The 15,949-nt window shown below is 46.0% G+C and overlaps 1 protein-coding gene across 2 annotated transcripts in view; it reads left to right on the top strand.

Moving 5' to 3' along the window:
- Nucleotides 1–2,653, top strand: part of PDE6D (phosphodiesterase 6D) — a 61,370-nt gene extending 58,717 nt beyond the window's left edge. For both annotated transcript variants that reach the window (XM_012735334.2, XM_012735333.2), the window contains one exon: nucleotides 2,051–2,653. In XM_012735334.2, coding sequence (XP_012590788.1) covers nucleotides 2,051–2,067 — 17 coding nt within the window. In that variant the 3' untranslated portion in view covers nucleotides 2,068–2,653. The remainder of the gene's footprint in view (nucleotides 1–2,050) is intronic.
- The last annotated feature ends 13,296 nt before the right edge of the window (nucleotides 2,654–15,949 follow it).

Raw genomic sequence — 15,949 nt, 5'->3', positions numbered from 1 at the left:
AGAGCCCCAAAAAACAGTACAGGTTTTCCTCAACTTACAATGGGGTCACATCCTGACAAACTCATCTTAAGTAAAAAATATTATAAATCAAAAATGCATTTAGTACCCCAATAAACCCATCATAAAGTTGAAAAATCTCAAGTGAATCTGTCATAAGTAAAGGACTGTCTATATTTAAATTTTTATTCTTTTGTCTGGGCATGGTGGCTCACGTCTGTAATCCTAGCACTCTGGGAGGCTGAGGCAGGAGGATTGCTCAAGGTCAGGAGTTCAAAACCAGCCTGAGCAAGAGCGAGACCCCGTCTCTACTATAAATAGAAAGAAATTAATTGGCCAACTAAAAATATATCGAAAAAATGAGCCGGGCATGGTAGTGCATGCCTGTAGCCCAAGCTACTTAGGAGGCTGAGGCAGAAGGATTGCTTGAGCCCAGGAGTTTGAGGTTTGAGGTTGCTGTGAGCTAGGCTGATGCCATGGCACTCTACTCTGGGCAAAGAGTGAGACTGTATCTCAAAAAAAAAAATTATTTTTTATTTTATTCCTTTATTTTTTGAGATAGAATCTCACTCTGTTGTCCAGGCTAGAATGCCATGGCATCAGCCTAGCTCACAGCAACCTCAAACTCCTGGGTTCAAGTGATCCTTCCACCTCAGCCTCCCAAGTAGCTGGGACTACAGGTGTTCACCACAATGCCAGCTAATTTTTCTATTTTTAAGTAGAGACGGGTGTCTCACTCTTGCTCAGGCTGGTCTCAAACTCCTTAGCTCAAGCGATCGTCCCACCTCAGCCTCCCAGAGTACTAGGATTACAGGTATAAGCCACCGCAACCAGCCTATATTTAACTTTTTAGAACTCGCAAAAACAGTTACCCTTAGCTTAAGAGTGATTCAGTAAGGTCTTTCCTGTTTTACAAATGGAAGCACTGAGATACTCATCAAGAAAAATGAAATTCCACCCTCACAATACAGATGTATCATTTAGGGTTCTTTGTTTGCAAGCCACAAAAACAGGCTATGACTGGTACAACAGAGTTAAAAGGGTAAAGAGGAGACCTGGGGCATCTTGAAAGCTGCAGGGGGCAAGAATCCATGGATGCATTCTTCAAGGAACAACCATAGGAAGGATCCTGCTCAGAGCAGAGTCTGATTGGCCCAAGTTACATCCTTTGCTCACTTTTTTATAGACAGTCTCACTCTATTGGGCAGGCTAGAGTGCAGTGGTGTCATCATAGATCACTGCAAACTCAAACTCCTGGGCTCAAACGATCCTCCTGCCTCAGCCTCCTGAGTAGCTGGGACTACAGACACATACCACTATGCCTAGCTAATTTTTTTTTTTTTCTATTTTTAGAAGAAACAGGGTCTCACTCTTGCTCAGGCTGGTCTTGAACTCCGAGCTCAAGCAGTCCTCCAGCCTTGGCCTCCCAGAGTGCTAGGATTACAGGCATGAGCCACCATGCCAGGCCAAGAATTATACTTTTATGATTGTTATGCCCAGCATGCTTACCTTTTTGCCAGGTGAGGGAGGAACCACACAATTGACAAATGGACTAGAGGAAAGATGTTCCCAAAATGAAGAGCAGAGTGCTGTTACCCAAAGGCAAGAGAACAAATGCAGAGCAGGCCAAACCCCAGCTGTCCACTATAGTAGGTATTGTAGGGAAGGATACTACCTCCGAGGTCTGCAGGCTTCCGTGTGTAAACCAGCCAAAGATGTCCATAAATGTGATATTAGCATCAGTCGGATCTATAAGCACCCTGTGTGCAGAGCACTCTACTTAGGGCTTTAGAGTGTACTGAGGAATGGACACATGTTCCTACTTCTGATTTCTGAGCTTGACAAGGACAAACCTAGTCATATAAGTTAATGTCAGGTTAGACTGCTAACCATATGGACAAAGATTTTAATGTCCCTAAGCTCAGGCTTTAGGTGGATGCATGTCCATGGGCCCAGTGAACCCAGATAGAAACTGCTTTGTGGAAATGAAATCTTGTGCCTAACATGCTTGCTCTTTCTTGTTTGCCCTCTTTGTTTCTCTCGTTACTTACAGTGGGAACGTTATCATAGAAACAAAATTTTTTGACGACGACCTTCTTGTAAGCACATCCAGAGTGAGACTTTTCTATGTTTGAGAGAAGAATGTGTGTGCATTTCAAGGATTTGGGCTTTTTGGAAGGAGGAGGAAACTGTTTCTTTTTTTCCTCCACATGTTTGATTTTTGAGACTTCCACCCCTAATTCCCTCTACAGCAGAACACACCTGCGGCCACCAGGGGACCAGCTCTGTGGTAGGTAACCAGATGGCTTTTTTTCCCAAGCTGCCATCTTCCACTGACCAGACTAAACTCCCAACCCAGACCAGGGGAGGGGATGTGCCTCAACTCCTTCCTAGCATAAACAAACACAAGGGAACAAACACATACCACGAGCCAATACTGTACCTGCCACCCTCCCTCTCTCCTCCTTGGGCCCCACAGGCTACACATCTTCCTTTGGTCCCTGGTTTTGGAAAAATTCATGTTCCTGACCCATGTTTAGTTTTTTCCTACCATTTCTATTTCATACATCCTCATACATTTAACTTGTAAAATAGACTGTGATATTATTATTATGTAATGTAATTAAAACATATGAATTAAAATATTCCTACAGTCTTTAGCATGGCACTGCTTTCATCTTTCCTTTTTCTGGAACACGAACCTGGCTGCATAATGGGAAGAAAGACATTTATCAGATCATAGGATCACAGCTATATTTTATTCCAGAAATTAACTGGTAGATCTTGTTCTTGAGTGCCTCAGTTGCTGCTTTCCAAGAATGTACAACCTACTTGAACAAGACCCATGATCTTAACATTTGTCCTTTAGATACAATTTTTAATGGTTCTCTTCCACAACATACATGCACCCTTTGTTTGTTGTTGTTGTTTACTCTTTCCATTTCTTTACAATGTTCATTTGTTCAAGAGGTTTCCAGAAAGGGTAGAAGTTCTAGGTTGGTAGAATAGGGACTCTTGTATTCCTAAGTGAGAGACTAGAAGTTACAAAATGAAGACAAGATGAACCTAACTGGAGAACAATGGGAAAGCATATGGGCTTGGGAGGGAAGCTGGGAGGCCTTTCAGACCACAGTCAGAGGAAGCCAGCATGGGAGAGAAGTGGTCACATCTGCCGTGCTTTCAGCTCTGACGTAAGAGAGAAAACCAAAAAGCATTCTTTTTAAGGAACTTACCTCTAAGTTAACAGTAGCCTTCACCACCCTTTATAAAATACCAACAATTAGAAGTTTCTAGTTACTAAAGTAGTAAAGTCTGAGGCCAAAGAGATGAGAGTATACCAGAGAATTGGCTTTCTTTGGTATGGCCTCTCTTCCCAGATTCCTGTTCTCCTTCTGTCTCCATTACCTGAGTCTGTTTTCATCGAAGGTGGGGAGGAGAAGCAGTACATTTTAGTGTACTAGCACCATCTTTCAACAACAATTCTATTCCTCATATTAGATCTGTTTGTCTTTAAAATCTATTTTTTTTTTTTTTTTTTTTTTTTTTTTGAGACAGAGTCTCACTTTGTTGCTCAGGCTAGAGTGAGTGCCGTGGCGTCAGCCTAGCTCACAGCAACCTCACACTTCTGGGCTCAAGCAATCCTACTGCCTCAGCCTCCCTAGTGGCTGGGACTACAGGCATACGCCACCATGCCTGGCTAATTTTTTCTATATATTTTTAGTTGGCCAATTAATTTCTTTCTATTTTTTAGTAGAGATGGGGTCTCGCCCTTGCTCAGGCTGGTTTCGAACTCCTGACCTTAAGTGATCCACCTGCCTCTGCCTCCCAGAGTGCTAGGATTACAGGCGTGAGCCACCGTGCCCAGCCCAAAATTCTTTAAATAGAAAGCTGTACTTTTTCTCTCAAGTCTCTTTCTCTGAAGCTGTGCTGCCTGGATTCTTCTCTCCCCTGTTCCCCTACACAGGCTCTAAGTCTCCTCTTGCTTTTTTTTTTTTTTTTTTTTTTTTTTTAACATAGCTGTAGAAGATGAATCTAAGTCTCCTCTTGATTGCCCTGAGCAACTGGACCTTCCCCCTCAGTGTGCACAGGTCACAAATGGGACTCTGTTCCTTAAGCAAGCTGCTCTGAGACCTTGGTCTGTCCTGAGGCCATCCCATATACATACGTATGTCTCTAACATTTACTAAATGCCTCCACCAGTATTTCTCAAAGCATGGTCCACAAATTTCCTACATCAGAATCACCCAGAGTACTTTAACATGCAGATGTCTGGGCCCCACACTACATCAGAATCATTACTGATTTGGAAGCCAGTAGCCATACATTGTGCCAAGTGCAGCCTATATGCTTCTCTTTCAGTAACATTCTGTGGCCTTCGATGTATCCAGAAAAAAACCAAGTCTTTAGGCATCTGGGCCTGTACCCACCCTATAAGGGCTATGACCTAACAAGGGTACTAGTCCCTATAGCTCCCATGTCCTGTCTTTTTGCTTGTGTTCACCCCAGCGTGTACCACTCTCCTCCTCCTCCTCTCATCATTCAACATTTAGCTATCCTCCCCACTAGCTTAAAATCCCACCTGCACCGCTTAGAGCCTTTGATTAGGACTGTCCCTGAAGCATATATTTCTGTTCTTAGAGCAGCTAGAAAGAAGCATGTCTGACAGTTCTGGCCAGGTGAGTGAGTAGAGATACACTGTCTTAGAAGTCCTTTCTGCACTAGAATGTGTCCAGAATGGGGTCTCGCTCAGGCTGACGCCTAGCTACTCTGGAGGCTGAGGCAGAAGGATTGCTTAAGCCCAGGAGTTTGAGGTTGCTGTGAGCTAGGCTGATGCCACAGCCTAAGTTTTGGAGCTTTCGATGGGGAATATGGTGAAGTCTGGCCCTAGTTGAGCATGCAAGTCTTCCACACCCAGGCGACAATTACAGGCCCATTACATGCACCAGTACTAGCCTTAGGCCTACCTTTACTGAGTTTATCTCTAGTAAGGGAATACAACAAATTATTATCATAAATGCCATAAGAGAAGTACCAGGTGGGAATTTAAAGGAAGAAGAAATTATACTCAAGACAATCAGAAAAGCCTTCTCTATTCTCTATGTCCTTCAACTCTCAGCCACAAAACATTATTCAAGTCACCCTAAAAAATACATTTTTAAAAATAAAGCTTTCCGGCCAGGAGCTTTCCGGCTGGGTACAGTGGCTCACGCCTGTAATCCTAGCTCTCTGGGAGGCCGAGGCAGGCAGATTGCTCGAGCTCAGGAGTTCGAAACCAGCCTGAGCAAGAGCGAGACCCTGTCTCTACTATAAATAGAAAGAAATTAATTGGCCAACTAATATATATAGAAAAAATTAGCCGGGCATGGTGGCACATGCCTGTAGTCCCAGCTACTCGGGAGGCTGAGACAGTAGGATTGCTTGAGCCCAGGAGATTGAGGTTGCTGTGAGCTAGGCTGTCGCCACAGCACTCACTCTAGCCTGGGCAACAAAGTGAGACTCTGTCTCAAAAAAAAAAAAAATTAAAAATAAAGCTTTTCTTCAACCCTTCATGCCTTCAGATTCTTACCTTTCTCTTCAGATCCAAACTTCTTGGAGTTGTCTTCATTCACACTTCTCCCTGCCTTGCATCCACTCCTCAACCACTGCTGTCAGCCCTGGTCTCAAGCCTCTGCTGGCCACTCCCAGTCCCTTCCTTCTCTGCTGATATCTCCTGGATTATCTCTTATCCTTGGCTTCGGGAGCCCCTTTCACGGGTGTTCTGCTGCTTGTTCCTTTGTAGGCTCTTCATCTTCTTCCAGCTGCCCTGTCCCTGAGGTTTTTCAAGATTTTTTTTAATTATATTGTATTGAGAACATGCTATGTACCAATTCTTTATGCATCATACATTCACTCTACAAGTATTTACTGAGCACTTTGTATGTCCCAGACACTGTTCTAAGCAGTGGAGATACTTGCTAGACAAGATGAATGAGGTCCCTACCCTCCCACTAGATTTTAATGGGAAGAGAGAGAAAGCAAATAATTTCGATAGTGATCAATGCTCTGAAGAAAACATGACAGTGCAATTGCAGCATCAATCTGGAGTGAGGGGGTAGAAACTGAAAGACGTCAACCCCTCAGCTTTTGACTGCCAAAATAGGATTATTGAGTTCCCAGCAAACCAACATTCTGGAAAGCCAGGCTTTACTCAGAAAGAAAATATTTTTAAAATCCCTTAAACTGTTGCCAACATAGCAATAAGAGAAGTACCATAAGAGAGCAAGAACCAAGGCACTCTTGATTGCCTATTTACTACAGAGAACTTGGGCTACATTGGGAGAGGAGGTGAAAGCCCGACCCTTCTAGCCTGGTGCAGGTGGAAAGGAGAAGTGAGGAAAATGTCAGGCAAGTCATTCACCCTCCAGTCTTGGGTGGACATATCTGCCCAGGTGTGAGGGCTGTGGCCTACTTCCCAGAGGGTGGGGACGGGCTGTTTCCCTTCTCTCCGCCCTGCTGCCCCACAGTCTAGTAGGCCCAGGCCTCCTGACTTTGTTTTGTAAACATCTCCCTGATCATGTCCTCTCCAGCCCTGCTGCCCCTGTGACCATCTCAGGAGTATGGCACTGGGTACCTGTCCTGATCTTTCCTCCACATCACAGCCACAAAGATTACCCCAAGATGTGGATCTGTAGTTGCAATATTGTCTTATGCCTGTGAAGCAATACTTTAAGCCTGTATTGTCAAGTGTATTTTTTTTTTTTTTTGAGACAGAGTCTCGCTTTGTTGCCCAGGCTAGAATGAGTGCCATGGCGTCAGCCTAGCTCACAGCAACCTCAAACTCCTGGGCTCAAGCGAACCTTCTGCCTCAGCCTCCCAAGTAGCTGGGACTACAGGCATGTGCCACCATGCCTGACTAATTTTTTTCTATATATATTAGTTGGCCAATTAATTTGTTTCTATTTATAGTAGAGACAGGGTCTTGCTCTTGCTCAGGTTAGTTTCGAACTCTTGAGCTCAAACGATCTGCCCGCTTCGGCCTCCCAGAAAGCTAGGAATACAGGCGTGAGCCACCGCCCCCGGCTGTCAAGTGTATTTTTAGAACTTCTTGCTAGTGACCTGGCAAATTGTTTCATCACTTTCAAAATGCATTGTTAAAATGGCCCCCAGAGTGAAGACATAATTGGGCTCAGCAATTGTTTTTGGTGATTTTATTTGATCTGTAACCAAACAGCTTCAACTGTAGCTTTGAATAAACTGAGGGGTGGTGTGGGAGGAAAAGCAGGGATTTGGCAAACACATTTGGTTTCCAAACTGTGCTCCAAGGCACCCAAGGGCACTGGGGGATGCTGGATTTTTTTAATTTTCAAAGAAAATCCAGTGATATCTGTCCTATACTGCTCAAACTATTAGCTCCAGATAGTTAAGTTTCAATGTTAGGCTATGCTACATTCTCTTTGATGAAATACCTTAGGAAACAGCTTTCAGAGGTTTGGGTAATGAGAAGCAAGTACCCAGAGAAAATCAACATGAGCAGGAAATGAGGGTGGGTGATGTCCAATATGATTCCAGGATTTGAAAAGCTGTGCAGTGCCCAACAGGCATGCACACCCCATCAGTAAGTCATACATTGTGATTAAAAATGAAATAAAAATATTCTCAATTTGTGTGACCTTCTTTCCCCACATTAATGTGACAGCTACTAAGTTTTAGGACAGAATTACTTCATAAATTGTTTAGACTTAACTGACTAAAGAGAAGTTAGGTATTTATTTTGGCCTAGGTACGCTGTGAAAAAATTACTGAGACACTAAGATTGCTGTGAACAGGAAAGTCTGGGGACCTCTGGTAAGCTCTTAGTTTTAAAATAGGTCTTTCAGAGGATTAGAAATACATATACGTCACCATCACTGGCACCAGTAGCAACAAGAGGGTATTGACCACCCACTTCTGAATTCTGAAGCAGCCTGTTGGTTCGGTGGAATGCTTTTGAATTCTTGCACTTATTAAAGGAAATGTATTCAAAGAAAAGGGCATCTACTCAGATTTCTTAGAATGGCTTTTAAAGTGACTTGATTTATTCAAGTCATTCCACAAATAGCTCTTCTCAGTGATCAGAAGATAAGGAGAATTACTGTCACTTGAATTTTTACACATATTATAATTATTCCTTTCATTTTGAGCTAAATTAAAGGGATTTGAGATATACAATATGCTATCTGAATATTTTATGGTCCACAGGGTACCCCCATATAATCAAGTTGTACATGATTGGTCTACCTATTTGCAGAATTTGAAATTACATTGTACTGTTTTCTATTATCACAGAGGTTGATAGTGGTAATTTCTTTTCTTTTATGGTACATTGTTGGCCATGTATATTGTTTACTTGAGGTCCAGTCCTTGGTCAGGATTAGAATCCAAATCATGTCTTCTGGCAGATGTACACCACTTTATTTGTTTACTTAGGAGACAAGGTCTTGCTCTTTCATCCAGGCTGGAGTGCCGTGGCACGATCATAGCTCACTTCAGCCTCTAACTCCTGGGCTCAAGCAATCCTCCCACCTCAGTGTCCTGAGTAGCTAGGACTATAAGTGTGAGTCACCACACCCAGCTAATTTTTTTTTCTTTTTTTTTTGTAGAGACAAGGTCTCACTGTGTTTACCCAGGCTTCTACCAATTTTGTTTTTGTTTTTTTTTGAGACAGGGTCTCACTTTGTTGCCCAGGCTAGAGTGAATGCCGTGCTGTCAGCCTAGCTCACAGCAACCTCAAACTCCTGGGCTCAAGCAATCCTCCTGCCTCAGCCTCCCGAGTAGTTGGGACTACAGGCATGTACCACCATGCCTGGCTAATTTTTTCTATATATATTAGTTGGCCAATTAATTTCTTTCTATTTATAGTAGAGACAGGGTCTCACTCTTGCTCAGGCTGGTTTCGAACTCCTGACCTCGAGCAATCCACCCGCCTTGGGCTCCCATAGTACTAGGATTACAGGCATGAGCCACCTCGCTCGGCCTACCAATTTTTAATTGACTTATATTCAGCAAAAATCTACAGTTCATTTGGGAAAATTGAGCTAAGATTATAAACAGTTTTTCTTAGAGGATTCCAAGAAAGCAAAAGTAGACTTACTTAAAAGTAGATATTTTAGGCCAGGCGCAATGGCTCACGCCAGTAATCCTAGCACTCTGAGAGGCAAAGGCGGGCGGATTGCTCGAGGTCAGGAGTTCAAAACCAGCCTGAGGTTGGTCCGAGTGCAGTGGAGTTTACAACTAATTGATCACAACCAGTTACAGATTCCTTTGTTCCTTCTCCACTCCCACTGCTCCACTTGACCAGCCTTAAAAAAAAAAAAAAAAAAACAGCCTGAGTAAGACCCCACCTCTATTAAAAATAGAAAGAAATTAATTGGCCAACTAATATGTATAGAAAAAATTAGCCGGGCATGGTGGCGCATGCCTGTAGTCCCAGCTACTCTGGAGGCTGAGGCAGCAGGATTGCTTGAGCCCAGGAGTTTGAGGTTGCTGTGAGCTAAGCTGACGCCATGGCACTCACTCTAGCCCAGGCACAAAGTCAAACTCTGTCTCAAAAAGAAGAAACAAACAAAAAAATAAAGTAGACATTTTATGATATTGAAATGGTTTTATAAGCATGGTGATCCTGAAACATTTCCAGGTTACAAATGACATTATGGTACCGATTGTAGAACCTCAGCTGTGGATTTAGTGGTATTTTTGGAGGAGATGCCCATTTTCTGAGGAAGACATTGCCTCTGCCCACGCACCTCCTTGGCCTCCTCCCTAAGGAGGCAAGTAGCCACTGGAGCGCCATGTCTAAAACATGTCATTGTGCAACACATTTAAATTACTGGCCGGCGTGGTGGCTCACGCCTGTAATCCTAGCACTCTGGGAGGCCGAGGCAGGCGGATTGCTTGAGGTCAGGAGTTCGAAACCACCCTGAGCAAGAGCAAGACCCCCGTCTCTACTATAAATAGAAAGAAATTAATTGGCCAACTAATATATATATATATAGAAAAAATTAGCCGGGCATGGTGGCATATGCCTGTAGTCCTAGCTACTCTGGAGGCTGAGGCAGAAGGATTGCTTGAGCCCAGGAGTTGAGGTTGCTGTGAGCTAGGCTGACGCCACAGCACTCACTCTAGCCTGGGCAACAAAGCAAGACTTTGTCTCAAATAAATTAATAAAAAATAAATAAATTGTCTCTCTCTCCTGCCCCAAGCCCTGACCCACTCAGCCTGGAAGGGCTTGTCCCCTCCCTATGTGGTCAACAGGTCCCTGGGGTTTTCTCACTGTCCTCTCTACTCCAACTCACTGTCGTCGTGTCTCTGAAGTTTGGTCCATGATACATAGAAACAGAACATTAAACCCTTCCCTGCTCTTCAGAGCCTGGGCATCTCACTATGGGTGAAAAGAACTCAAGGTGACTGGTGTCTTCTTGGCTCAGGCTGTGTTCTTCTCTCAGGGAGTGAGACTCAGTCTCCCTGCCTAGTTCTAGTGGTGGAAGGGCCGAAAGGGGAAGTGACGGTAGAGTTACCCAAGAGGCAACATCAAGTGGCATATTGACATGTGTTCACTACCATGGGGCGGAATCATACGCCAGATTCACCTGCCCAAGACCATGTCTAGGGTACCCTGCTTAGATTTTGAATTTTCTTGAAATTCCTCGGATACCCATTAGCTGGATGTGGCAGACATCAATTATTTTCTCCAGCCCTCCCTCCTATTCATAACATCGACTTTCCTAAGGGAAAATCTACCCTCATTCTCACTGTCCAAGTGGCTCTGGCCAGGCTGACTTGGGCACAGGATCACATGACCAGATCTGACCAATGAGAGCCATGCCAGGACTTAGGCTGGAACCACGGGGAAAGAGACTGGTTGCTTTTCTGAGATGGTGGGTCCCAAGGGGCCCCGTGAGCTGGACCTGCAGAGCGCAGCCCAATTCCAACTGAACCAAAGGCTGGAGGATGAGGGGCCGACTGGCTCAGTACAGGGCTCACAGTGCCTGTCACACTGCTTCTCAAGAGTTTCATTAGAAAACCAGCAACTGGCTGGGCACGGTGGCTCACGCCTGTAATCCTAACACTCTGGGTGGCTGAGGCAGGAGAGTTGCTTGAGCTCAGAAGTTCGAGACCAGCCCGAGCAAAAGTGAGACCCTGTCTCTACCAAAAAGGAAAGAAAAGAAACCCAGCTGGGTGTTTTGACACACGTCTGTAGTCCCAGCTACCCGGTAGGCTGAGGCAGAAGGATTGGTTAGAGCTCAAGAGTTGGAGGTTGCAGTGAGCTACGGTGATGCCACTGCACTCTACCCAGGGCTACAGAGTGAGGCTCTGTCTCAACAAAAACAAACAAGGCAACTGAACACCCCTCCTCACAACCCCTGACCCCTTCATAAAAAATTAAAAATAAAAAAACAAACCAACAAATGTCCTGTTAAGATATTACCTTGTTAGCCCTCCCCACCCCCATTACCAAGCTAGATGAAGAAGCTGTGAGCAGTAGTTACCATGTTAAACAGTAGCTGTGAAACTACCAGAGAACAAAAGCAATGCCAAGGAAAACAGAACTGACAGAGGGAGGGAGACAGATTCCTGATAACATGGTTTGAGCACCTGGATCCTGCTGTACCTGAAGCCATAACATCTCAGAACGTCCTAGTCACAACAAATTCCCTTTTTCAATAAACCAATTTGAGTTGGGTTTCTATGTCTTGCAACTGGAAGAGACCTAATGGATATGTAGATTGCTGACTTGCCCTTTTTTTCTTTGCTCACTTTCTCTGTTTCTTATTTATTTATTGTTAATTTGTTTCCCTGATGAAGTCCATATGTTCATTGTGGAAAATTTTGAAAACACAGAACCTTAAGGAAAAAAAAGTTATAATTCTACCACCCAGAGGTGACATTTGGTAGATTTACTTCTTTCTGTGTTTTGTTTTGTTTGGTTTTATATCACTAGATTGTGCTGTAGATACAATTCTGTACCAGCTTTTTTCTCTTGACATTTTAAAGTAAGATTTTCCCCTACATTATTCAAAACTACCGGTGGTTCTGGAAGAAAGGCCACTTGCCCCACAGTAACAGTTAACAGCATTACTTCTGGAGAGGGTTACTGGACGGGGCAAGGGCTCGAGGGGGCTCTCCCTTTATTCCTCATGTAGTACTTTTGTCTGTGTGAATGTCACACAATGGGCCTAGAAGGCTTTTATAAATTTTGAAATAATTTTATTTATTTTTCTTTTTATTTTTTGAGACAGAGTCTCGCTTTGTTGCCCAGGCTACAGTGAGTGCCGTGGCGTCAGCCTAGCTCACAGCAACCTCAAACTCCTGGGCTCAAGCAATCCTGCTGCCTCAGCCTCCAGAGTAGCTGGGACTACAGGCATGCGCCACCATGCCCGGCTAATTTTTTCTCTATATATTAGTTGGCCAATTAATTTCTTTCTATTTATAGTAGAGACAGGGTCTCGCTCTTGCTCAGGCTGGTTTCGAACTCCTGACCTCGAGCAATCCTCCCACCTCGGCCTCCCAGAGAGCTAGGATGACAGGCGTGAGCCACCTCGCCCGGCCTGAAATAATTTTAAAAGTTCTTTGTAAACATTTTTATATCCACTGAGCCCTTACACTGTAAACGACTTGCCTGCTTCCTGGCTGTCAAGCGTTTGGCTTGTCTCGAATTGTTTACTCTCATCAATAATGCTGTTATGGTCACCTTCAGGCCTAGTGTCTTCCTGAGCAGCTCTGATTTTCTCCCTATGATGGTTTCTAGTCAAAAGTGTGTGTGTATGTTTTTTGGATCTTGATATATAGGGTCAAAATGCTTTCCAGAAAGATTTGTAGCCATTTCCGCCCTTCACCTAGTAATGCCAGTTACCTCCTTGGCCAAGGGCACACCTCCCTCCTGCGTGGTGTTGACGAGGCACGTGGTGAGCACAGGGCCCCCGACTGCCTGCAGCCGAGGAGGATGAGGCCAGTGCAGAGTTCCCAGTGCCAGACCGTGGAGCCAGTTCTCAGAGGAATTCTTTCCCACCATCTGCTTCGCTCAGCAAATATTCCCTTAGCCCTGGCGAGGGTCCTCGTTGTGCAAGATCAGCTTTTACTGGACACAAATGTCCTTCAATATGTTAACAGGCTCTCTGTGAAAAAAATCCAGGTCAAACAAATTTAGAGTGAGCTGCATGTTAAACCTTCTTCTTGGAGACTCAGCATCCTCTGGTATGTTAAAGGCCCAGTGAATCCTGCAGAAAGAAAACCCTTAGAGCATTGCTTAACCCAGCATTTTGCCAGACAGGCACCTTTTCCTCACCTCCTCCTTTTCAGGTATACCTTGGGGCAGAGAGACAGCTCCGAGGCTCCCACTGCCCAAAGGTGGGGTCTCACCCCTGATCCAGGAGCCTCCCAGAGCCATCAAGTTAGTTCAAGGAGTGTGTGTGACTGTGAGGCATGATGGGAACCCAGGGAGGTCAGAAGACCAGAGAGCACTGTGGGCTGGACAAGAGGAGGCTCCAGGCAGAGGATGCAAGGCGGGCAGTTCAGATGACTCCAGCCATCCCCCACATGACTGGTAATGATTCAGGCAGGCTCTGCGATCCTGTTGAGAGATGGACCATGAGCATCATGGCCCCTCTGGAGCTGCCTCACCTCTCTGTGTTCCTCCCGATCTGGAAACCACACCAGAGAAGGGGTCTTCCACACCTCTGTGCACCTCCTCCTCCAGCTCTTTGTTAATGGAGGCCTGGTGGGCCTTGGAGACTGGAGCCTGGAGTCCTGCATTCTCCCTGTTTACTAGTTGGCACTCTTTCAGTCATAGACAACAGAAAACCCAACCTGAACCAGCCTAAGCTAGGAGGAAATTTACTGGCGTCTATAATTGAAAGGGCCAGAGATTGCTCTAGCTTCAGGCATGGCTTGACTCAGTAGCTAAATCAATGTCATCAGAACTCGAAGGTACTCTGCCTCTTGGCTCAGCTCTGCTCCTCTCTGAGTGGCTTGAGACTAAGCCTCTTTTCTTTTTTTAAAAACAGAGTCTTACTGTGTTGCCTGGGCTAGAGTGCCGTGGCGTCAGCCTAGCTCACAGCAACCTCAAACTCCTGGGCTCAAGCAATCCTCCTGCCTCAGCCTCCCAAGTAGCTGGGACTACAGGCATGCGCCACCATGCCCGGCTAACTTTTTCCATGTATTTTTTAGTTGGCCAATTAATTTGTTTCTATTTTTAGTAGAGACAGGGTCTTGCTCTTGCTCAGGCTGGTTTTGAACTCCTGACTTTGAGTGATCCACCCACCTCGGCCTCCCAGAGTGCTAGGATTACAGGTGTGAGCCACCGCGCCCAGCCAGCCTCTTAAATTTAAATCCTTGAGGAACAAAAATGTTTCTTTCCTTTTCAGCAACTCAATAAAAAAATCCCAGGGTTCATTCTGATTAGATGACTTGGGTCATGTCTCAACTCCAAACCAATCAGTGTGGCCAGGAGGCCTCAGAGCATTGATTGGTCAGGACCAAGTCACATATTGTGCCCCTAGGGCTTGGCTGAGAGTGGGAGAGGGGAAGTTCTCCAGGAGGAAAACTGGACACTGCTTTTAGAGGATTGCAGCAAAGAGGAGGGTGAAGGGATGGCTGCTGGTGGCAAAAACAGGTGTCATCTGATATCCTCTGGAATCCTCATCAGCAGCTCCTTGCAGTAAGGCATCTGCTTCCTGCCCAGAGCCTCACAGGCCCCCACATGGGTACATGTGAAATGAGGTTGTCTCAATTGACCACCTGGCACCTCTTGTTGCAACGGGTGGCAGCCTTGATGGAGAGCCATGGGGCCACACACCCTCCATGCTGGGTCCTCGGGCTACGCTCATGGAATCCACACCAGCCACTGGCTGCGGGTCCCTTTTTGCAAATAATGCATGTATCATTCACAGCATATAGGGCTAATGTGCCAGGCAGCCTTAAAATGTTTCAGCCTTGTTTTCCAATCTATCACCTCTCTGAACTCAGGCCAGACCTTTGAGGAAAAGCCGAGGTCTCCAGAGAGGAGAGCCTCAGAGCACAGCGCTGTCTCCTTCTCTGGCTGGTTCCATGCTTGCCTACAAGGGCTGGGCGTAGAGAGGACAGCAGCCACACTGCAAAACTGAACCACACTTGCATCGGAGAAATGGGCCACTGCACCAGCAGGTTTAGGGTAAGGGTGGGGCCAGACCCGTGAGCCCCAAGCAGACTGAGATGTGCCCCCAAATAAAGCTGGGCCTAGGATTTCCATCCCATGAAGCAGCTCTTACCAGAAGGGGACCACTGAGTGGCCAGTGGCCAGGGTTGGACACGGGCATCTCGCCCACAGAGGAGGCCTGGCAGAGGCAGGCTGGGCAGTGTGGGGCCCTGGAGGGACTGGGATCTGCGAGGACTTAGGAAGGGCCGGAGGCTGAGGATCCTGGCCCCTGCGTCAGTAATGACAGTGGAGGAGAGGCAGTGCAGGATGCTGGCACCCAGGCCGGGGGCAGTGTGGCAGGCGGCCTAGACAGAGCCAGAGAGTGCAGCTGGGAGGCCTGGACTCGCAGCTCCCCATTCTAGTGACTAAGGGCCCCACCAGGGCTGCTCTCAGGGCGGCAGTCGCATTGAGGATGTGTGAAGTTCTACAGCAAGGCCTCATGCTAATGGAACATCCATCCCCACACGGTAAACTCAGGCAGAGATGACCCAGGGCTGCACCTGCACTGGGAGGGCACTGTGCACACCAAGCATTAAATGGCTGAGCATATGGCCACAGGAAAGGCCACTAGAGGAGTGAACCCCAGCCCCCAGCTCCAGCTCTGGGGAGGCCTGGGGTGTCCCCTCCAGGAAAAAGACCAGGTCCCTAGGATGGGACATCAGCTGCCCAGAGGGAAGGCCTGGGAAACGATCACTGACTCTCACAGCTGACTGGGGTTCCAGTCACAGGGAGGGAGAAAGGTCTTGTTGTGGGGGCAGAGTGGTG

This window comes from Microcebus murinus, chromosome 8, assembly GCF_040939455.1.
Source record: "Microcebus murinus isolate Inina chromosome 8, M.murinus_Inina_mat1.0, whole genome shotgun sequence".
NCBI lineage: Eukaryota > Metazoa > Chordata > Mammalia > Primates > Cheirogaleidae > Microcebus > Microcebus murinus.
Note: the sequence above shows the minus strand (reverse complement) of the source record. Positions and strands in the feature narration are given on the sequence as shown.